The 23698-nt window shown below is 40.4% G+C and overlaps 1 protein-coding gene across 1 annotated transcript in view; it reads right to left on the bottom strand.

Annotated features, from left to right (window-relative positions):
* AHRR (aryl hydrocarbon receptor repressor) overlaps positions 1 to 22752 on the bottom strand; it is a 204714-nt gene extending 181962 nt beyond the window's left edge. The window contains exons 1-2 of the mRNA XM_069960270.1: positions 22520 to 22752; positions 21590 to 21662 (exon numbers count right to left, since the gene is read on the bottom strand). Coding sequence (XP_069816371.1) covers positions 21590 to 21651 — 62 coding nt within the window. The 5' untranslated portion in view covers positions 21652 to 21662; positions 22520 to 22752. The remainder of the gene's footprint in view (positions 1 to 21589; positions 21663 to 22519) is intronic.
* Positions 22753 to 23698: the final 946 nt, after the last annotated feature.

Here is a 23698-nt window from a genome sequence, read left to right as displayed (position 1 = left end):
CGATCCACCCCTCTAGACACCAGGGAAGGGCTGCATAAGGTAATCGGATGCAGCTGTCAACTTTGCAACTTTGACAACTGCATCTGATTACTTAATTAGCGGGCACAGCGATTGGACCGTGCCCGCTAATAGCCGCGGTCCCGGGCTACATGGGGCACCCGGGACCGTGGCGGTTTAGAGCGCAGCCACCCAGGGTCGTCCAGGGTCATCTAGGGGTTAAAGCAGTAAATAGCAGTAAATAAAAGTTATATGAGGTATCATTGTAATCGTAATGACTTGAGATAACATTTGTTTCACCACATGGCAAGCGACGTAAAGACAACCCCCCTAAAATTTGAAAAATAGAAATTTATTTTCAATTTCACATTTTTTCCCCCGGTTTTGTGGCATATTTTATGGATAAATTAAGTATGTCATTACGAAGTACTATTGGTGTTGCAAACATTAGACCTCATATGGGTTGGTAGGTGAAAAAATGAATGCGCTATGGCCTGCAAAAACAAAAATTCTCTCTAAACTTGAGTACTGCCTTTAACTGCATTAATCAAAGGGGTTGCTTAAGTTGGTAAAATCAGGTGTGGACTATATGCACATGTAACGGAATACCAATTTGCTGCACATAACCCCTTAACCCATTTTTACGTCCAGGGACGTTATTATGGGTTAAGGGATGTACAGAGAGGGCTCATGATGCAAGAGGGGTCACAGTGCTATAGGCCAGCTGCAGCTATTAGGCAGCACTACACGACTGCTGCACTGGTAATTAACAATTTAAATGCTGCAGCATTTTCTCCTGGGGTCAAGTAGTGGGATGGGATCACCACCAACCCCCACCCCCGGCTTCCTGCCAATGCATTGGTTTAGACCATTTTTTTCTTTGTTACACAACTGCTTCAAAACTGATCTGCAGTACCACATGTATGTGTCTGAAGGGGTCACTGTACCCTATTAAAGGGGTTATCCAGCAATACAAAAACATGGCCACTTTTCCACCTACTGTTGTCTCCAGGTCAGGTGCGGTTTGCAATTAAGCTCCATTTACTTCAATGGAACTGAGTTTCAAAACCCCGCCCAATTTGGAGACAACAGTAGGGGGAAAGTGGTCATGTTTTTGTAGCGCTGGATAACCCCTTTAAGCTCTGTAGCTTCTTCATTCAGTGATCACACCAATGATTTATGGTCTATTCTGACAAACTGACATAATTTAAAGTCCACAAAACCCCTTTAACCCAAGTCTAAGGATAAAGTAAGAAGGCTGTGATGTTAATAAGGAGCCCATGACCTCTGTTGCCCGAGGGTTTAGACCACTGTCACTCTACCACTGCTACTGACTATTAGACATCTGTACAGTAAGTACATTCAGCCAAGTAAAAACTGAAGACTGTACAATATTAACACACAAATGCGGTTTCACTCTCCTATAATCTATCATTAAACAGCATTTTTAAACCAGATGCTCAGCACACTTTAATGTGCTATATTCTTCTGAATAGTGTTGCCTAATGAATTACAGCATTGTGTTCACCAGCTGACAGAACACAGACGTGAAAAAATGAATAAGACACTTGACTGAAGGAGAACTCTGACCTTTGCCGATTAGAAGCTGTTAATTACTTCTCCGGCATAAATGTACAATATTCAAAAGGAATTGCCAGCCCACATCATAACATTTTTATCAAAAGGCACATTTTTAAAATACTTTAAAGAATTTTTGTGTGTTTTTGAAATTTATCTTTTCTGAAAAGTAATTTAGTCTCTAAATATAGAAAATAGATTGATGAAAACTAAACTGGGGAAACCCCCCACAACCGCTGCCACCACTATCACCAATATCTATTCTCTAGCAGATTTCCAGAGAAATCTTTTTACAGACCTCTCTCGAAGAACAGACTGACACTATCATGAGTATGATAGTAAGTTCTAGTTCTGCTCACAAACTGGAATAATTTGCCCATAGCAATCAAACATAGCTCATCTTTGAGCACTAGTAAAGTGAAAGTTAAACTGTGGTCGGTTGCTATAGGAAAATCCCTCCAGTATTTTGTGTCCGACAGTTTGATAAGTCTGGAATCTGCTAAGACAATGGCTATAGATTGAAAGTTGTCTGATCAGTGGTATACTAGAAACTGAAAAAAAAGAAACTAATGTTACATTTGTCCTAAGAATACATCTCAATGGATTTTATTTCATGTAGCAAAAAGGAACAACTGGTCACGTTGGATTTATTTTCTCTTTTTTAGAACACTTGGGGGGACATTTACAAAGATTTTTCCCTGGCATACGCCATGGAAAAGGGGCATATTCGCCTTTTTCCATGGCAAGCGCCAGTTGTATCACCTGCTCGCCTGATGGGCGGGCCAAGGGGAGGAGCTGCAAGGCAGGGAGGAGGTGTGGCCTCCTCCTGCACCTTATTTATCATGAGTTTGCTCGCAGGCATAAATCATAGTACAAATCTACACCTGCTGGATTTGTTGCGCAATGCCTGCACCAGTACATCTGAGGCTGTCTGTACACCAGCTGCAGAAATCAAAGGCAGCTCAGAGCTAGCACACTCTTAGATCACTGCTTCACTCCATTTGCCATTTTAGTAACTAGTAGGGGTCTAAGCAAATAAGAGGTTCTAGGTTATCATAAATCTAGACAATATTCAATAACAGAGGAAAGACTGATGCACAGGTGAAAGTGTGTCTTTGGGATTACTGTTGTTAATATGTTTTCAGAAGATATAAAATTAACAGTTTCAATGGTGAGAAAACTTGATTCCATTTTGTTCTTTATGGATGCTGGATGTACAAATGAATAATGCATATTCTTTTTTTATCATCAGGCATGGTATCAGCAGCAGAAGGTGACGTTCCACTATCAGAATAATACACATTTTTTTCAATTGATTTCAAGACATTTCAAGTTTTTTCTAGCAGAGTTTTTTTTTCTATTTCTTCTTATGGACTCCTTTTTCTTTATTTAAAGGGATACTGTCACCCCCTATTTGCATTTTGACTCCTCTCCACGGGTGTAAAGGGTAAATGTTACAGCTTTCATTACTTATTTTATATTATACCTCATGGTGCTTGTTCTGGTAAAAAATAGTTTTTATCACCTGTGGATTGGTATATGAGGGCGGGGCCTCGCTGCCTTTGTACCACATCGCTCCGCCCCTAGCACCACTTAGCCCCCCATCAGTGGCATCATCGCCGCATAGGCCTCGCCCCCTCAGCGGCCATTGGTGTGGGACAATCTAGAGGGGTGGGGCCTAGAGCTTTAGGATGGCCGTCCAATGGCTGCTGAGGAGGTGGGGCCTATGCAACAATGACATCATGGATGGGGGCGGGGATAAGTGGTGCTAGGGGCAGAGCGATGTGGCACAAAGGCTGCGAGGCCCCGCCCACATATATCAATCCACAGATGATAAAAACAACTTTTTACCAGAAGAAGCACCATGAGGTGTGATATAAAATAAGTAATGAAAGCTGTAACATTTACCCTTTACACCTGTGGAGAGCAGTCAAAATGCAAATAGGGGGTGACAGTGTCACTTTAAACACTTTTGAGTTTAATTTTGAGCTATAGGGGGCTGAAAAAAGGACCAAAACTAAAAAAGGGCAGAAAAAGTTAACAGGAAAAAAATGAACATAAGGCTGTAAAAACATAGCCCACACCACTGTATTGATATGCACCATGGATAAATTGTGGAAGTTTTATACATGTACAAAGTGCACATTTTGCTTGGTGGTAGTAGTTGTCACATTAAAAAAAAAACTCCCATTCAAACTTTATCTGATCTCTCTAGTAGTCTAATCTAAGCAAGTTAACTTATCTATAAATTTCTTTTCTAAACAGGATCTCGCTTGCTTCTCAGATGTCAGTGAATTGTTCTCCCTCAGCGAAATGGAGCTTATCTGGACTGTTGCCTTACTGCATTTAAGTTTCAGTGCCCATTTAAAGTAAGTTAAATAAACATGTTGGCAAAATGTGAGAAGCTTTTACTATGGTATTATTTTCCACAGCAGTGTGCGTAACTACAGCAGCAGTCAAGAGAGCTCTTAAAACTGCAGCCCACGTTCACTTCATGCACCTGTTTCTAGTGAGAACCGAGTCAGCCAGGGAGATAAAACCTTCACTATTAAATGTCTACTTTGCTGGAATACAGGCACAGTTGGCTTACAAATCACTTCAAACATACAGAATTAACTCTTTGATCACAAAAAGTGGCAATAGTGTTGAAATTTTTTAACTGACGAAAATGTAGTCTTGAATAAATAAGGACCAACTAAAAGAGGCAAAGAGAGGAGCTAGTGAAGAATGCAGGAAATTAAAAGGGAATCTGTCAGCTGTAATTTACGGTCCAAACTGCTGACACTGTTAAATAACTGTTAGGTCAAGGAGATACATGGTACCTTTTACTTGTCCAGCTGTGCCTCCATGATGTAGAAGAAGTGCTTGTATTCTATAATGTGAAGCCTCAATAAGGCTTCTCTAAGCTTCTAAAAAGCTGCAAGCTGGAATGCTTCCCCACCTTAAAGGGAATCTGTCACTTGCTGTTTCAGGCAAAAGGTAAGTATCTAGAAAAATTTCCCTGTTAACCAAACAACCAACATGCCAAAACCAAAATAAAACAAAAGACATTTGCCTCGCAGGTCAACTTAAAATGCCTTCTGGTCCTGTAGTTTCAATCCGCAGCAGATTTGATGTTGCAGATTTGATGCTGTGTTCAGTTATTTAGTCAAATTTGCTGCGGATCTGTGAAGCTACCCTTACACTGGATTTACTAAAAGGCACATGTATGTCTCTTGATAAATCAAAACAGTCTTATGTGACTGCAACAGTTACACCATGGAAGACAATAACCTAGTTCTGTAGACTCCAGTCAACGTCAACTTGAAAAGATTACTACTAGAGATGAGCGAACCTCGAGCATGCTCGAGTTGATCCGAACCCGAACTTTCGGCATTTGATTAGCGGTGGCTGCTGAACTTGGATAAAGCCCTAAGGCTATGTGGAAATCATGGATATAGTCATTGGCTGTATCCATGTTTTCCAGACAACCTTAGAGCTTTATCCAAGTTCAGCAGCCCCCGCTAATCAAATGCCGAACGTTCGGGTTCGGATCGACTCGAACCTGAACCCGGTTCGCTCATCTCTAACTACTACGTTTTAGAAAGACATAGAGTCTCTTTCTTTGTTAAGGCAGAAGCTTCTCTAGTACACTTTCACTACAAAAAAAATTAAGCCACCCTAATCTATTCCAAACATAGCTACCCTAACCCACTCCAAAGCAGTAGTTCATCCTTGTACACAGAGTCAGACTGCCGTACCTTGGGCCCACAGCCTGTATTGCTAGGTCATTAAAAAATGTTTTCCCACTACCTCCTAACTCCTCGTACCCCCCCCCCCCAACACACACACACACATACAGTATGTATGATAATACTACGGTATATACCAAAATATATGACCTCCTGGAAAAAGCTCTGCGTGAACCCTGCGTTGGAGGGGGACGTGCACACATCCATACCACGGGTAATATATATAGTACTTTCTTTCACCTCCAGTTTGGCTACAACTAAGGACCAGGGCTATTTGCAATTACTACTTGCACTTTAAAGGCTGGGGGTTCATGCAATGTGTCTCTTGGAATATAGTCCACTGTGCAATATTTAACATGATCCATTGCCTACTGTTTACACTATACTGTTCCTTTACTAATTGATTTACTTGTCCTATGGGTGGTTGTTCTTTGTGTGTGCGGCCATTGGCTCTTTTTAACCAGTTCATCTACATTATGTATTTTAAAATTGTTGATTAATAAAGCTGTTTATATGATTCAATTTTATAGTTTGGTCCGTTTTTGTAGGATTCAAAATATATGGGGGCCAAATAATAATGCTACACCACGAGCACAGTGACTGAAAAATGCCAACATACTCTTGCCAAATAACATTACCACACCGCAACTCTACTTCATTGTCACTGAACCATTTCTTTTTGGATTACTGGATTACTTTATCACCTTTTTTAAATGCATAGTACTCAACTGTATAAAGTTACTCATCTTGTAGGATACTCACACACAGCTTAGCATTGAGCCCACCATCAATCCTGGTCAAGTATCCAAGGCTCTTGGCTGTAAAACAACCCAATGCTATCAGGCTTCCTTTCTCAAACTTGACAGTTCCTTCAATTCCTCAATTTGTTAGCCCCCTTTTCCCTTCTTTCCATTCTTCCAGACCCATTTGCACCCATCAGAGCCGAATTAATTGACTTTTACCTTGTCACTCCAAATTACCTTTTTCTGATCTTCTACTGTCCAATTTTTATAATTTTTTTTGCAAACTTGAACCAACACTTCTTATGTCTATATTAAAGTCAAGATTCCACACTTGATTAACCCCTTAAGGTCAAAGCCAATTTTCGTTTTTGCACTTTTGCTTTTTTCACTTTATGTTCAAAAGGCCATAGGGCTTGCATTTATTCACCTAGAGACCCATTTGAGCCCTTATTTTTTGTGAAACCAATTGTACTTTGCAATTACAGGCATTATTTTTCAATGAAATATGCTGCGAAAGCGGAAAAAAATCATTTGCACTGTCAAATTGAAAAAAAAAAGGAATTTGTTTTGATTTCAGGGAGTTTGCCCTATGGTAAAACTGACATGTTCCTCACATCAGTACAATTACAACGATATGTAACTTGCAAAATTTTTATATTATTTGATGGCTTTTAAAAAATTAAAATCTTTTAAAAAGAACTAAATGTGTTTAAAATTGCTCTATTCCCATCCTTATAACCCTTTTATTTTTTGGTCTATGTGGCTCTATGAGGTGTCATTTTTGCGCCATGATCTGTACTTTCAATCAGTACCTTGTTTGCACATATGCGACTTTTTGATCACTTTTTATTCCATTTTTTCTGGATTTAATGCAACCAAAAATGCACTTTTGAATTCTTTTGCGCTTACGCCGTTTACCGTACGAGATCAGGAATGTGATAACTTAATAGTTCGGGCAATTACGTGCGTGCCGATACCAAATATGTTTGTTTATTTGTTTATTTATTTATTTATATTTATAAAATGGGAAAAGGGGGGGGGATTTGGACTTTTATTAGAGGAGGGGATTTTTTATTAATAAAAACACTTTTTTACTTTTTCTTTTACACTAACTAGAAGTCCCCCTGGGGGACTTGTATATACACAGCACTGATCTCTCATAGAGATCAATGCTGTGTATATACACTGCAAAGATCCATTAGATCGGTCATATATTGCTTTGGCCTGCTGCAGACCAGAGCAATATGTTGCCGAGCCGGGATCAGCATCATTGCGACGCTGAGGCCCAGCTCGGCCAGAAGAACTGATCTTCCCCCGCTACTGCATCTCGGGGGGAGGGGGGATCCGACCCACTAGACACCAGGGACTACAGGTACAAAGCATTTCAATGCAGCTGTCAGGTTAGACAGCTGCATTGAAATGCTTAATTAGCCGGCACGGGTCCTGAGGTGTTCCCCGGCTACAGATAGCAGTCGGGAGCAGTGGCGTTCAGAGCGGGGCCCCAGCGGACGTACCACTATTACAAAACATACGAGCCATATGCTAAAAAGTCAAATTTATGCATGAGTTATCCAAGATGATTGTCTATAAAATTATGGTAGTCTCACATTAAAAACTGTAGTGGATGGTTTGATATGGAGCCAGAAAGTCAAAAGATGGTGCTAACAGGCATGTTATGCCTTGTTTTATAGAGTTTGCAAATTGCATAAATCAGTGAAATAACAGCAGCACACGAACGCTTCCTGTATTACCTCTTGGTCTATCTACCGCAAGAGACAAAATTCCCCTCAGAACAGGCAGAGGAGAGCAGTTTATGGTGAAGTGAGACCCTAATGACCAAGACTGAGGTGATTTACTTATATGTCAGGAATCACCTGGCTGGTGCATGGAAGTAAGTTGTTTGAAACAATGGTGACCCTTTAAAGCGTAACTGTCATTTCAGGGTCATTTTTCTGAAAACATTAAATATCAACAGTACAAGCGATTTTAAGAAACTAATAGGTTTTATGTACTAAAAGAATTTCCTTCTGGACTGAAAAAGCAATCTCCCAGCCTCCCCCCTCCCTTCAGAAGCAGCAGGATTTCTCTGTCCATTATGTGGCTATGGAGAGGGGAGGGGCTGTTAGGAGTGACTGAGCACGGAGCAGTCTTGCACAGCACAACACCCTGCAATCTTCTCTCAGTAAGTTGATAGATAAGCACTGACCTTTCTGACCCCAGAATCCTGCGTTTTAGGTGCCCAGAGAGTCTACAAACAGCTGACCTTCATGTCACCTCTTCCTGCTCCCTCATCTCCCTCGGCCCCTCCCCCCTCCATAAGGAAAGAATGGAGAGAGCAGAGCCCATCTTCACTGGCTTCTCTATAATGAAGACGTGTTTGCCTGATAATGCACAGATAAGAAGTCAGGGGGGAGGCTGGGAGATTGCTTCTTGAGTACAGAAGGAGGCTTTTTTGGCTGATAAAACCTATTACAGAGTTTCTTAAAATAGCTTATACTACTGATTTCTGCAATAAAAAAAAAACATGACAGTTACGCTTAAACCTCTTAACCCTTTGAGGACCAGGCCCAAAATGACCCAGTGGACCGCGCAAATTTTGATCTTAGTGTTTCCGTTTTCCCCTCCTCCCCTTCTAAGAGCTCCAACACTTTCAGTTTTTTATCTACAAGGCCATGTAAGGGCTTATTTGTTACAGGAATAGTTGTACTGTGTAATGGCGTCATTCATTTTACCATAACATGTATGATGGAATTCCAAATATATTATTTATGAAGATATAAATTGGTGAAATCGCAAAAAAGAATGCAATATGGTAACGTTTGGGGGGTTCCTGTGTCTACGTAATGCACTATATGGTAACAGCGACATGATACTATTATTCTATAGGTCAGCCCGAACACAACCATATGCAGGTTTACGCAGATTCTCTAATGTTATATATTTTTTTTAAATGAAATCCTTTTTTTTGGCAATTAATTATAAATAAAATGGGCCTATTGTGACGCTTATAACGGTTTTATTTTTTCACTTACGGGGCTGTATGGGGCGTCATTTTTTCCGCCATGATCTCTAGTTTTTATTAATACCATATTTGTGAAGATCGGACGTTTTGATCACTTTTTATTAATTTTTTTTATATATAATGTAACATAAAATCGGTAATCTGCGCACTTTTTTCCCTCTTTTCGTCTACGCCGTTTACGGTTCGCAATGACGCTTGTTATATTTTAATAGATCGGACAATTACGCATGCTACGGTATATTATATGTTTATTTGTTTATTTATTTTTATATGTTTTATTTATATAATGGGAAAGGGGGGTGATTTCAACTTTTATTGGGGGAGGGGTTTTGGGGTAGTGTGTTAGTGTTTTTAATTTTTTTTTTTTTACACATTTGAAGTCCCTTTGGGGGACTTTTACATAGATTAGTTTGATTTCTACACTGATGATTGCTATGCCATAGGCATAGCATTGATCAGTGTTATCGGCGATCTGCTCATTGAGCCTGCCTGTGCAGGCTTAGTGTAGCAGAGCGCCGATCGGACCGCACGGAGGCAGGTGAGAGACCTCCGGCGGCCCGTTTTACCGATCGGGATCCCCGCAGTCACACTGCGGGGGTCCCGATCGGTAAGTGACAGGGGACTCCCCCTGTCACTTACACTTAAACGCCGCGGTCGCGCCGCGATCGCGGCGTTTACGGAGTTAATGACACGCGGCAGCGCGATTGCTGCAGCGTGTCATTGCCGGTGAGGTCCCGGCTGCTGATTGCAGCCAGCCCCCACCTGCTATGAAGCGCGCTCTGCTCCGGAGCACGCTTCATAGCGGGAGAAACACCCAGGGCATACAGTTACGCCCTAGGTCATCTGGGGACAGACTTCCATGGCGTAACTATACGCCCTGGGTCGTCTAGGGGTTAAGGACATATGACGTACCCGTATGTCATATGTCCTCATTAGCACTTCAAAGCGGGGCCGCGCGGCGACCCCGCTTTGAAGCGCAGTGGTCCCGGGTGCCCTGTGTGGCCCGGGACCGCCACTATTAGCGGGCACGATCTGATCGCCGTGCCCGCTAATTAGCTAATCGGAGGCAGCTGTCAAAGTTGACAGCTGCCTTCGATTACCGAAGGCAACCGTTCCCTGGTGTCTAGTGGGGGAGATCGCTCCTCCGGGACGTTGTCGCGGCGGAGCGATCTCTCTGTCTGATGCCGGCCGGGGACTCGTCCAAGATGGCGATGTCCCCGGCTCGGCACTCGTTTGTTTCCGGCTGCAGCCGAAAGAAAACGAGTGCCTATCTCATTGATCTTTGCTGTATATCTATACAGCAAAGATCTCAATGAGAGATCAAAGTATATATACTAGAAGTCCCCTAGGGGGGCTTCTAGTATATGTGTAAAAAAAAAAAGAAAAAAGTGTTGTTTATAGTAAAAAGCCCCCTCCCCTAATAAAAGTCTGAATCACCCCCCTTTTCCCAGGTTTTAAATAAAAGTAAACAAATAAATAAATAAATAAACATGTTTGGTATCGCCGCGTGCGTAATCGCCCGAACTATTAATTAATCACATTCCTGATCTCGCACGGTAAAAGCAAAGTACAATTAGTGACACAAAAAATAAGGGCTCATATGGGTTTCTAGGTGGAAAAATGCAAGTGCCTTTTAAACACAAGGAGGAAAAACTGAAAACGCAAAAACGAAAATGGGCCCCGTCCTTAAGGGGTTAAGTATTGTCTTATAATGAGAACATAAATACTGTTAATTACCTAATACCTTTGCAAATGGGGCGATTCACAGACATTCCACATATAAGCGGGTCTAATAAAATGATACTACTCCCAATATTCAATATTGGAAACAGAATTTTGACACTTTTTAATACTTATGTTTTATATGCTGCAATACATATTGTAAGTAATCTTTATGGGTTTACCTGGCAACAAAACTTTTAGCTTAACTTTGATTATTCTATGATACAGCTTATGTCTTTTTTTTATTTGAAGTAACATTTTGAAATAGTAACCACAAAATGACTAAAGTCCAAATACCAAACCCTGATGATATAAAGAATCGTTATCACTGTCATGTTTTTTATTTTGTGGTTTGCGTTTCCTGCAAATCTGGCAAGCTTAATGAGCTTACTACATTGATGCTGACGTTATAAAAGCTTTATTATGAGAGTGACAAATGGGTTTCACATCATTTTCCACAAAGCTCTGTATAGTTTATTTTACTGCATGAAATCATTTTGAAAAATATTCCAAATTAAGACGATAACTGGAAAATACTTTAAAGAGTTTAGTGATTTTCTGTGTGATGACATATTTATCGAGTAATCAAGAATCTATGTCAAAATGAAAATTGTCAAAATAATCTGGAAAAAAAAAAACTTTCTACTCCAAACAACATAACTATATAAATCATATTACAGTTTTGTTTTCTTTAAATTCATTATTGCTTGTTTAACATACAGCAATACATAAACCCTAGATGTGTCTCTCACTCCATGTTCCTCAACCCCCTTCCACCACTGCACAGTAAATTAACATTGTTGCAGCCTATGCCCAAAGCTGCAGCGACGTTAATTTATGATCTAGAATGACACAGGCACAGAAGCTGTGCCTGTCTCATCCGCGGCGGGTCCTGCTGTTCTTCAGTGCTGACAGTTAACCCTATTGATACTGGGGTTCTCACGACTGCAGCATCTATAGAGCACCAGACAGAGAATTCTCCTTCTACAGAGGTGATGTGATTGCAGAGCCTCAATGGTAGCTATGCAAAAACGGAAGCCTCAGGCTACTAGTTTTCTGTGGGGACATAATTGATGTAAGGCCACAAGCTCTGTCCCCTCACCTCTCTCCCCTGCCTCTGTTACTAGCTTCTTACGACCTGGGCATTGAGGCATCAATGCCCATAGGTCGTGAAAGGGTTAATATACAGTATTGTGCAAAAGTTTTAGGCAGGTGTGGAAAAAATGGCATATACTAACACTGCTCAGGGAGGCATCTGATTGCCTGCAGATTTTTACTCTGCAGCAGGACAACAACCCCAAACATACAGCCAATGTCATTAAGCATTTGTAGCATAAAGAAGAATAAGGAGTCCTGGAAGTGATCTCAACATTATCCAGTCTGTCTGGAATTACATGAAGAGACAGAAGGATCTGAGCGAGCCTACATTCACAGAAGATAAGTTATTAGTTCTCCAAGATGTTTGTAATAAAATCCTTTATGAATTCCTTAAAAACTGTGTACAAGTGTATATAGAAGAACTGATGCTGTTTTGAAGGTGAAGACTGATCAAGAAATATCATGAAATATTGATTTAGGGTATATTCACACGAACAGGCTCGCAGCGAGATTCTCGCTGCGAGCCCGGCAGGTCCTGGCAGTTCCCACACACTACATACTTGCTGTGGTCTAAACGACCGCAGAGAGTATGTAATTATACCGCCCTTAACCCCTTCTGCTCCCGCCCGGCTCCCCCGCTGTAAGCATACTTTACCTGTCCTTGCTGCACGGGGTCCCGGCGTCCTGCTCTCCCGTCCGGCCAATCAGTGGCTGCGGCTGGGCAACACACTAATTGGCCGGGCGGGAGAGCAGGACGCCGGACCCGTGCAGCAAGGACAGGTAAAGTATGCTTACAGCGGGGGAGCCGGGCGGGAGCAGAAGGGGTTAAGGGCGGTATAATTACATACTCGCTGCGGTCGTTTAGATAGTGTATGGGAACTGCCAGGACCTGCCGGGCTCGCAGCGAGAATCTCGCTGCGAGCCCGTCCGTGTGAATATACCCTTAGATTTATTTTGTTCTGTCACCTTGCATTTTGTTAACTGATAGACATAAACTATTAAAACATCTGTTTGTTATTTTTACTGTGCAGCATTTTTTTTACACCTGCATACATTAACCCGGTTCTATAGATAACTTACTTTTAAGAGGGTCAATAAATGAAGTTTACTTAAAGGGAAACTAACAGCAGGTCTAACTACCACTGCTCTGCTGTGCCATCACTCTAGCCACTCATCACTGCAGAGCACCAGTTGAATGCTGATGAAGGGGGGTAGGGGGAGTCAGGTTCATTAGTGCAAACCTGATTCCCACACTATAGAATAAAATTTTTACTATGTAAAACTGCATAGGCCCAAACCATGTCCCCTGAAATTCATTTTTCTAAACAATAGACTCCCTAAAATTTATTGCATCACACATTGTACCCCCTGAAATTTTATTATAATATACATGCACCTCTGCCAGAGCAGAAAGGAACACAGAGATGCTCCAAAGACGGGCTTCTGGCCCCTTCTTGCCTGTTTTCAGCTGCCAGATTGGATCAGGAAGCTAAAAACAGCAAAAGCTTTTGACTCTAATAAATGTTGCACAAATGGCATAAAGAGTAGGTTAAAAGGTAAAAATAAAAAAAGTATGAGGTCTTGCAGCTCCATTCAGTTTAATAGACCTGAGCTGAAATACGACACACCAATGGACAGTTGTGGAACTGTATCAGGAAGAGGCAATGTTTTTCAAATCTTGGAAATCTTATTTAACACCTTAAGGACCCTTGATGTACTGGTACACCATGGAAACCTGTCACTTAAGGACCCATGACATACTGGTACACCAGTAGGTCCGGAGGCTCTATAAAGCGAGCTGTCCGCCATTAACCCCTTCAGTGCCGCATATTTAACTTCTCTATGTGAAGATCGCAGATAACAATAATCAATGCTATGCATAAATAAGTTTTTATGTTGTAAAAGTAATAAGCCATAAAAAGCATATAAATTAGGTATCCAGATAATCATACCGACCTGCAGAATAAAACTAACATGTCATTTTTACTGTAAAAACATTGAAAAACATTACTGTTCTTTGCTAACCTTCCTAATGAAATTACAAGTCATCAAAAATGTCATATTTACCCAAAAGGGTACCACCAAAAATGGAAATTCATCCAACAAAAAGCAAGCCTTCACACAGCTCTGTTGGTGAAAACATTTTGAAAAGTTTAGCAAAAAGTTATTTTCTCTCAGTATCATAAAACCACAACTAAATAACAAGCCACGCAAACACAGAGAGAACATGCAAGCTGTTTGCAGATGCTGTCCTTGGTGGTATTTGAACCCAGGACCCAAGTTCTGCAAGGCTACAGTGCTGACCACTGAGCCACCATGCTGCAGTGTCCAACCTGTCACCCTTTAGCTGTTGCAAAACAACAATTCCTATAATTCCTGGGCAGTTAAAGAAACTCTGTCCCCACAATCTTACCCTACCAAACCACTTGTACCTTCGGATAGCTGCTTTTAATCCAAGATCTGTCCTGGGGTCCGTTCAGGAGGTGATGCAGTTATTGTCCTAAAAACAACTTTTAAACTTGCAGCCCTGTGTCAAATTGGCATGGCTTAGAATATCTGTGCCCTAAGTTTGCACCAACCTTCCGTCCCTCCTCCCCACCCTCTTCATCATTAGGAATGCCACTAAAACATTTTCTCCTGTCTGAACATTGCACAGGTGCCTTAACGATCCAGCCCATGTACCGGGCTGACACAGGTGGGGAATAGGAGACAATCTGCCTGGAGCATTCCTAATGATGAGAAGGGCGGGGAGAAGGGACAGAAAGGGTGTGCCAGCCTAATGCATACACAATCTAGGCCACGCCCGTTGGGCACAGGGCTGCCAGTTTAAAAGTTGTTTTTTAGGACAATAACTGCATCACCTGCCAAATGGACCCCAGGACAGATTTTGGTTTAAAAGCAGCTATCCGAAGTTACAAGCGGTTTGGGGTAGAGGGGGGGGGTCAGATTGTGGTTACAGATTCGCTTTAAAGAGTCACTGTCATATTTTTTTTTTTTTGCAGAAATCAATAGTCCAGGTGATTTTAAGAAACTTTGTAATTGGGTTTATTAGCCAAATATGCCATTATCTGCATGTAAAAAGCCTTTTCCAGGTCCCCCCTCCTTCCTCTTTTCCATCCACTGCAAAAAATCTGAAAATTGTGACTTGTTGCATGAGTCGTACCCTGTCTGCTCTAGGGAGAGGGGAGGGGGGAGGAGGAAGGAGGGAGTTAGCCCAGCAGAAAGCAGATAACAGAGGATTACAGGCACAGAGCTGGATGACAGCTGTAATCTGAGCTCAGACAGGTCAGTGGTGACTGTCCCAGGAGATAACGGGTGAGGTATTTGTAGATTAACTCTTTGTTGTCCTGTTTTGGTCTTTTCTTTAGCTCTCTCCATAGGAGAACAATGAAGACGAGGAGAGAGCTTCAAACTGCTTTTTCATGATAAAAATGCATTTTTTGGCTAATAAACCTAATTACAAAGTTTCTTAAAATCGCCTGGACTATTGATTTCTGCAAAAAAAAATTCACGACACTTTAAAGCTTGGGCTTTGGCTGCTAAGGCATCAAGGGAATTTTAGTTTCACAACAGCTGTAGGGCTGCAGGTTGGATATCACTGTGGTATGTTATTTTAAGTTATAATTTCTTTGTAAGGGTACGTTCACACCTACTGGATCCGCAGCAGATTTGACGCTGCGAGTTAGCAGCGAAATTCACTGCGGATCCAATACTGTGATTTTGAATTGGTCCCAAACACGCAGCGGATCCGCTGTGTGTATGGGACCCGGCCCCTTTAACCCCCGCGCCGCCAGCCAAAAGCCTGCCCACCCGCAGCCCAGGCCCCCCGCCCACACCGCCGGCTGCCCCGAGCATACTTCACCTGCTCTGCGTCGCGGCTGTGTGAAGCACCCGGCTCCCCTCGCTCCTCTTCAGCCAATGAGTCTTCAGCCACTGCAGTCCTGATTGACTGAAGAGGAGTGAGGGGAGCCGGGAGCCTGAATCAAGCCGCGGCGCCAAGCATGTAGATGCGGGGGGGTCCTGGGCTGCGGGCTGCGGGTGGGCAGGCTTTCTGCTGGCGGCACGGGGGTTAAAGGGGCCGGGTCCCATACACGCAGCGGATCCGGTAGGTGTGAATGTACCCTAATACTTGTGTGTGTCAAAGATTGGTGAGCACCAACACTCACAATGGTTGTCACCCAGTTAACCTATGTTCCTAGAGAGCAATCCAGGTATGCAGCCCTGTTAAGAAAGGGCGTGAATTACCTCATATCAGGCACTTTTGCCGTTCATGATCTGGACGAAATATGTAAGTCAGAATGTATAAGCATGCTGTAAACCTAAAGTACCCTACATTATATTCTCTGACTATCCGATAAACATGCAATTTTTTTTCTTAATCTAGAATATAAAAGCATTATGAACAAGGCCTTATTTTAATAGGGGGGAGGTGCACCTATTAGCACAAAGGGTTAGGCCTGTCAATAGTTTCTTAGTAAGAATAGGAAATGGTCCAAATTTAACTAGACTGCTCATGAATGGAGTAGAATTCACTAGTTATGTTAGTCAAATTTCTCTTGTGTACACCCAGAGATGTATACCTGAGAAAGCACTTCATAGGATGATACTCAAGCACTAGTTCAGAGGAAAATTAGCATGGGTGTGGCTTTCATAAAAAAGAATGGTTAACAAAATAATAGCCCCTAACCAAGTAAAAATTTGTTTAATATACACAGTATGCCTCCTTTGTGCCCCATAGTAATACTACTTTGTATAATTGATTTGAATGGCCCAATTGTAAGATTTAGATCAATCAAATACATTGTCTCTTTCCTCATGGAAAGTGATTATAGTCCCTGCTCTAGAGCTGCACCTAAGCGCCATCATTCATTCAACATGTACTGTACCTCACACTAATTCCAGATTTAACTACACTTTAACTGTACCACCATAACGTCAACAGTAAGATTGTACGAAACAAGTGCCAACTATACTGTCCAGTATCATTTTCACCCTGATTTGTAACTGTACAGTAAGGGTGTTAATGAGATGTCTGAAGATTATTTATGAGTGCATTTTCTCTTTTATATACAATACAATACAATATTTTTTAAGGCTTCATTTAGTGATAATGTTAGACATTTATATGTTATATAATATAAAATATATCCATGGCATGTGATTAAGACACAGTTTTTATACAACTGAAGATGTCAACTGATTCTAAGGGTTAAATTGAACTTGCAGTGGTGAATGACTGAAGTACAATAACTATTTTCTATCCTGCCAGACATGGTTTTAAGAAAGCACTAAAGAATAACCTGACAGATGATTCAAAAAGATAAAATCACCCAGAAGAGCTGTGGACACTGTGTAATGACACACACACAATGTGACAGGAGCACTTGCACAGGTACACAGATTACACAACTACCTTCATCTAACTCTCTACCTAATCAACCTCCTCTCCCTGCCTCTCCCTATGTCTATCTTTGCATCTACCTATGTCTTTCTCTACAACTGGCATGTGTTCAGTCCAATGATCAGGGACTAAATAGTGTGTTGAAGGTGTAATCCTGCATATATACTGAACGTGGAAGTGTGACATCACGGGGGGGCTGGCTTGCAGCCGACTGGCCGGCTATAAGAGATTATGAATAATCCCTTGCATCCGCGCTTTTAATGTAATGTTATGCAATGTACAATGTGTGGCCATCATCCTTCAAATACCTATATGCCTATACTCGCTTCCTACCCTGTGATTTGCTATCCTGACTACATGTTTTGTCTTCTGACTTGGTCTCTTTTTTAGTCCTCTGTTTTTTTACTCTGGTTTGCCTCATTGACCTTTTTGCCTTGCAACTTTGTACTTATATCTGCCTCTCCTGGTTTGACCCTAGATTGCTGACCACCCGCCATGTGTGTATGTTTGTCCTTGTCTCGTAATTGTTTTGTATTTCTCTCATGTCCTGTTCCACCTATATTGGCGTAGAGGACATCTCCTAGGACACGTTGAGGCAAGAAGGCGGGGACAATGGGCGTGGGACAGCATCAGGGCTGCACTTGTCTCTGTATCACCTGTGTGTACCCTGACCTGTCCTGACAAGTATATAGTTAAAACTTGGATAGACAGTGACTTTTTATGTTAATAAATTTGTGCTTTGTTATCTCGGTTGTGAATACAAAGGCTATAATTTTGCAGCATCCTTATATCAATCACCATGTTTAAAAAAAAAATAAATCATAAAATCTTACAACTTGCATTTGAATATTTACTTGAAGACTGAAATCTCAATTGTGAGGTCTGGTATATCTTTGGGGTCTCAAATAGCTATTCAGACGATATAAAGCTGTATGTTTAGCAGCAAATGTCACTAGAGGCTATGTTTAGCAGCTAAGATCACTAAAGGCTCCTCACAGTGAATATTTGGAAAATGTATTTTCTGACAAGCAACACCCCAACAAATCCAGCCCCATAAACAGCCACAATCCAATGAACCATGCCCTGCCAAAGCAAAGGTGCCCCTAAAATATACAATATAGTAGAAGACAGCACTCTGTAGGTCTGGCGGTGCTCGTGGTTGGAGTGATCCCAGAACAGTAGTATGGAAATCCCGGAACACACCAAATAGAGAAATGCTTACTTTATTGGTGCAGTACAAACAGGAGGATGCTTTTTGGCTAGGTAGCCTTGGAGCTGATGAAGGCTACCTAGCCGAAACACGTCCTACTGTTTGTATTGCACCGATAAAGTAAGCATTTCTCTATTTGGTGTGTGCCGGGATTTACCCTCCTAAAAAATAGACCTAAAAAACTAATTCTATTTTCGTAACAGCCTTAACAATATTGTATGTTCAGAATGAAAGACCATCTGACAATGAAAAGCTGTTGCTTGGGTCATTACCTACCGTTAACTACTAGTGTATGCTGCAACAGGCTTTGTCACCTGATCTACCCTTAGTGCTGCTGCACATGACCATATTACACATCTGCGTTCTTCAGGTTAAATAGAGCTAAACTAATAGACTGTCAGGCATTCTGTGACTTTGTAATATATACTGGTAATGTTATGCAAAGGGGTATATTTGTTTCTATATGTTTCACCCTCTAGATAGATACATTGGGATTCATTTACATACCCCATACATGTAATGTATATCAGATCTAAATAAACACTTTTCCCCTTTGTAGCTTTAGTCTTACTTTATGCAAAACTAGAGTCTGTGTAGTGTTCTTTTTAGATTAGCCCTTAAATATGGAACTAAAAGGGTTCTCCCAGTGATAAAATATTGCTAGGATAAGCCATCTCTTCCTCTTTCCCACAGGCTCAGACTGTCAGACCCCTCATCAGTCCTGAGAATGAAGGGGCAGCAGTGCTGGTTTTGTCCTTACTACTACCTTCTGTACAGGGAACTGTAAGGGTAGCTTCACACGTACAGGATCCGCAGCAGATTTGACTACATAACTGAACACAGCATCAAATCTGCAAGATCAAATCTGCTACTGATCTGCTGCGGATCCTGTACTTACCCTAACACAGCTTCAGTCAAGTGAATGGGACTTTGCTGCAGTACTCTGCACAGACAGAATGGTAAAAAACTTTATAGCGGGCACAAGTGTTGTAACCCCTTCTTTATTGAAACTGGTTCTGGCAACTGTATTTCTATGAAATTTAGTGCATTTTCTAATGATATGCCATCACTTTATAAGGTGGAACAGCAGCTTTACATCATTACTTATGACATTTGAAGAATTCAAACTGACTACATTTTTGTTTGTCAGTTTTGTTTTTTTTAGGGGACAAGAATGACTTTATTGTGGTGCTATAAAATACCTTTGTGCAGCTGGTTTTACTTAGTAATAAAATGACTAATTTTTTTAAAACAGTTTTAGGCTATGTTCCCACGATATACTGATAAGCTTAGACAACAGCTGTTGTCAAACAACGGCCGGAATGAATGTTCATTATCCTTAATTCCAGCCGTTGTTTGAGCTTATCAGTACATAGTGGGAACATAGCCTTAAAGTTGATTGTACTCCCACTTTTCTGCAATTAGTCATGCAGTATTTGTACACATTATTGCTAATCAATGTGATTTACCAACATAAAAAGAACAAAACTTTTTTTTTTTTTACTGTTAGGATTAGATTAGGGGCAAATATACGTGATGTGAAAGTTCCTCGATAGACATAGTTGACAATTACATTTTATAATCTAGGAATGCCACAATTGTGAAAATATATTACAAAATGATGAGCACAGCAATGCATAAAGTTATAGAAGATTAAAACCTTTCCTCAAATCTGAGAACATACACTTTCTATTTTTCCATTACAGTGGTCATTCTTCTAGAAAAGTTTCGGTGCAGGACTTTCTGAAGAGACATTGAAATGGTCTTTGAATAAAACTTTCCAGAATTGGAAATACATTTGTGTTATTTAAATTATTTAATTGCAATGTACTGTAAAACAAATGTAAATTTGTTTCTTCACAGTTTTATTGAGTTTGGGATATAGGCATGATCACATCCATGTCCAAAGTTCTATACCAATAATCATCCTAGGTTTAATTTAAATATTTTTACTAGCACTAATCATGTAAAAGATTGAAAATCGTATATAACAAATTAATCAACTAACAATAGCAGAATATATGTACAGTGTATATATATATATATATATATATATATATATATATATATATATATATATATAGAATACAAGCTAACAACGTACAGTATCTAAAAACTGAAAACATCTGGAAAGCATTTTTTATTTTTGCTGGGTGATAATGACCCTAACTTTCTAGCATGTCAGAGACTTGTATCACATTTAACATTGCACCATACCTTAATGGATGCCACAAAACACATTTAAATGTTTAAAAACACCTTTTCTTTAATCGCTGCCTAAAAATGACTCAAACCCTTCAGATCCTTGTACTCACCTTAGATGCACATTAAATATAAAGTTTAACTACACGTGTGCTGAAAAACTATAAACTAATGCATGCTTTACTGCTAAGTTAACAATCGCAATATGCATACATTTAGCATCAAATATCCAATTGTGGTTATTAAGATGGATTTTTTTTCATCATTTTCCCCTAAGCCTCCTTACACCATTTTAAAAATAGGTTTGAATCAAGAAAAACAAAAATTATGGCTTTTTTTTCCCATGAGAAACAAACTAAACTCTAGGTTTGCCTAAGGGGGTGCCGTATAGGCAAATTACCCACCTGTGACTAGAATTCTAATACTCTATTGCTGCAAAATTTGTTAGATCTGGTAATAAAATAATCTTTTTTTAGACATATTGTCAATGGCTGATGGACTGTACAACCAAAGGAATAACTGCAGCAATTTACATAGTCTAAACTTTTAATCACAAAGTAAGAGCTGGTGTAAATAAAATAACGCTTGGATGCTCTAGCAATGTATGAGTATGTAAGTTACTATAAAGCCTTGTGAGTGGACTCTACAAGAAATGAATTGTTGTCATCCAAGTATAAATAATGAATTAATAGATATATAAAATTATTTACAAAGAAATTATTTTTAAAAAGTTTCAAAAAGTCGACAAATCCTCAGTTCAATAAGTCAACGACACTGGGAAAAGTTAACTAACTCTATTGCCTCAGAGTTTAAAATGTACTATTCAGGCTGCTTAATGTTTCATATAGACATGTTTGTAAATAAGGGAAAATGTCATTTCTTAACTGTTTTTGTATGGGTTTCCTTCTTTTTCTCCCGGCGTACATGCATTCTCCAGGCGGAATCATAATGGTCTAACCTGAAAGAAGATAAGAAAAAAGTAACAGGTGCATAAAGACACATCTAGACTGAAGCAGTGGGAGGGTAACTGGATATCTCCCTGAGTAGTGTTATGATTAAGATATAAGCCCCGACAGTGAGACAGCTACAGGGTGAGCCATCAGAGAGTGATGCTCTTTGACAGGACATTTACTGTGTCACTGCATCCCACAAGAGGCTCCCAAAACACACACTTCAAAGAGACATCTCTGACAACAATCAAAGCACGCCAATGAAAGTACTCATAACCTGGTCAAATATATTATACATTTCCCTCTCTCTATATATCTTACTCCTCAGGAAGAAACCTAGTATATAAGAACTTATGTGTTATGATAGAAATAATTACATGTCAAGTACATTGTTGGAATGTTACATGGTATCATAACATATATATATATATATATATATATACATATACAAAAAAAAACTACACCGGGCTGGCAGTAGTCACCACTCCTAGTCCTATTTGGAAGCTCCCAATATTATTTATAGTAAAGGGATTGCATTCAGCAAAACTATTTTCTGTGTACAAAGAATACACATAGAAAACATATTGAGTCATAACATATAATATTCTAATAATAACAATGCATAGCCTGTCTCTGTGAACTGCAAGGTCCACCTGCAGCACCTGCTCATGTCTACACTGGAAGGGTTAAGTTGTAGAGGTGTGAAATTACATAACTTATGGGAAACTCATGGGTATTTAACGTGACAAGTAAGTGATCAACACAGTCAAGTTGCACAGAACATCTAATACAGGAGAACTTTATAAAGAGAAAGAAAAATATACTACATGCCAGTCAATGCACATGTCAAGAGTACAGAACTCACCCCTGTCAGTGACACTTGTCCAATCCTACAAAATAAGGAGCTACATCCAGGGCTGATAGATTGTCTTTGATGCCAGGTCCAGGACTGCAGGCTGCACTCACCACCTCTGGGTACCTTGTGTCTGCAGGGCAGTGACACTCTGTCTAAGCTGTGTCATTGGCATATGATGCCACTGTGGCGCAGCATGACCAGTGTCCCCCTTACGTTCCTACGACTTTCCCTCACTTCCTTACAATTCAGGTGGTGAGCATGAAAGTGAATGACAAGAACAGGCTCCACATGCGGAGAGATGAATCTTCCCAGTAGGATTGTGAGTGCCATCTAGCGTCTATTCCTGTGTATGGCAGTCATTAGCTTTGAGTTACCAGATATTTAAACTCTTTTTTTCTTTTCTTTTTTACTTCCTTCCTTTCTTTACTGTGTATCTTTATCTGTCTACTTAAATTCAAATAAACTTTATTGGCAAGACTTAATACATATTAGCATTGCTAAAGCAAGTAGGAATGGCATGGAGAATAGGGACACATCCAGGATGGGCTAAAAGTCCATTGCATATTACGCTCCTCTCAGTCCATGGCAGGCAGTGACATATTGTGCCACTGCCGCCATCATGCTCTCCTCTTATCTCCTCCTGTTAACCTGCTATGAAGATGTGCCTTGAATTACAGTGCCTTCTTCTGGACAGCAAAGTATAGTGGGAATCTGCCCATCTTTGTAGCTATCTATTAGGCTGCTTTTACACAGTCCAGTACTGCATAAAAAACAGTCTGTTTTAACCTCTTAAGGACGGAGCCAATTTTCGTTTTTTCCTCCTTGTGTTTAAAAGGCGAAACCAGAAAAAAATTATATGCGCGGTGAAATTTAAAAAAAAATGCAATTCTTTTTCTTTGGGTTTTGTTTTATTTTTACGCCATTTGTACTATGGAAAAACTGACATGTTATGCAACTTGCATAACTTTTATATTATTTGATGGCTTTTAAAAAAAATATAACCTTCTACAGAAAAAAAAAGTTCCCTAAAATTGCTCTTTTCCCATGCTTATAGCGCTTTTATCCTTTGGTCTATGGGGCTGATTGAGTTGTCATTTTTTGCGCCATGATGTGTTCTTTCTATCGGTACCTTGATTAAGTATATGCGACTTTTTGATTGCTTTTCATTACAATGTATCTGGATTTGAT

Source organism: Dendropsophus ebraccatus, chromosome 2 (assembly GCF_027789765.1).
Source record: "Dendropsophus ebraccatus isolate aDenEbr1 chromosome 2, aDenEbr1.pat, whole genome shotgun sequence".
Lineage (NCBI taxonomy): Eukaryota > Metazoa > Chordata > Amphibia > Anura > Hylidae > Dendropsophus > Dendropsophus ebraccatus.
The sequence above is the reverse complement of the archived record's forward strand: the minus strand, read 5'-3'. Positions and strand labels throughout refer to the sequence as shown.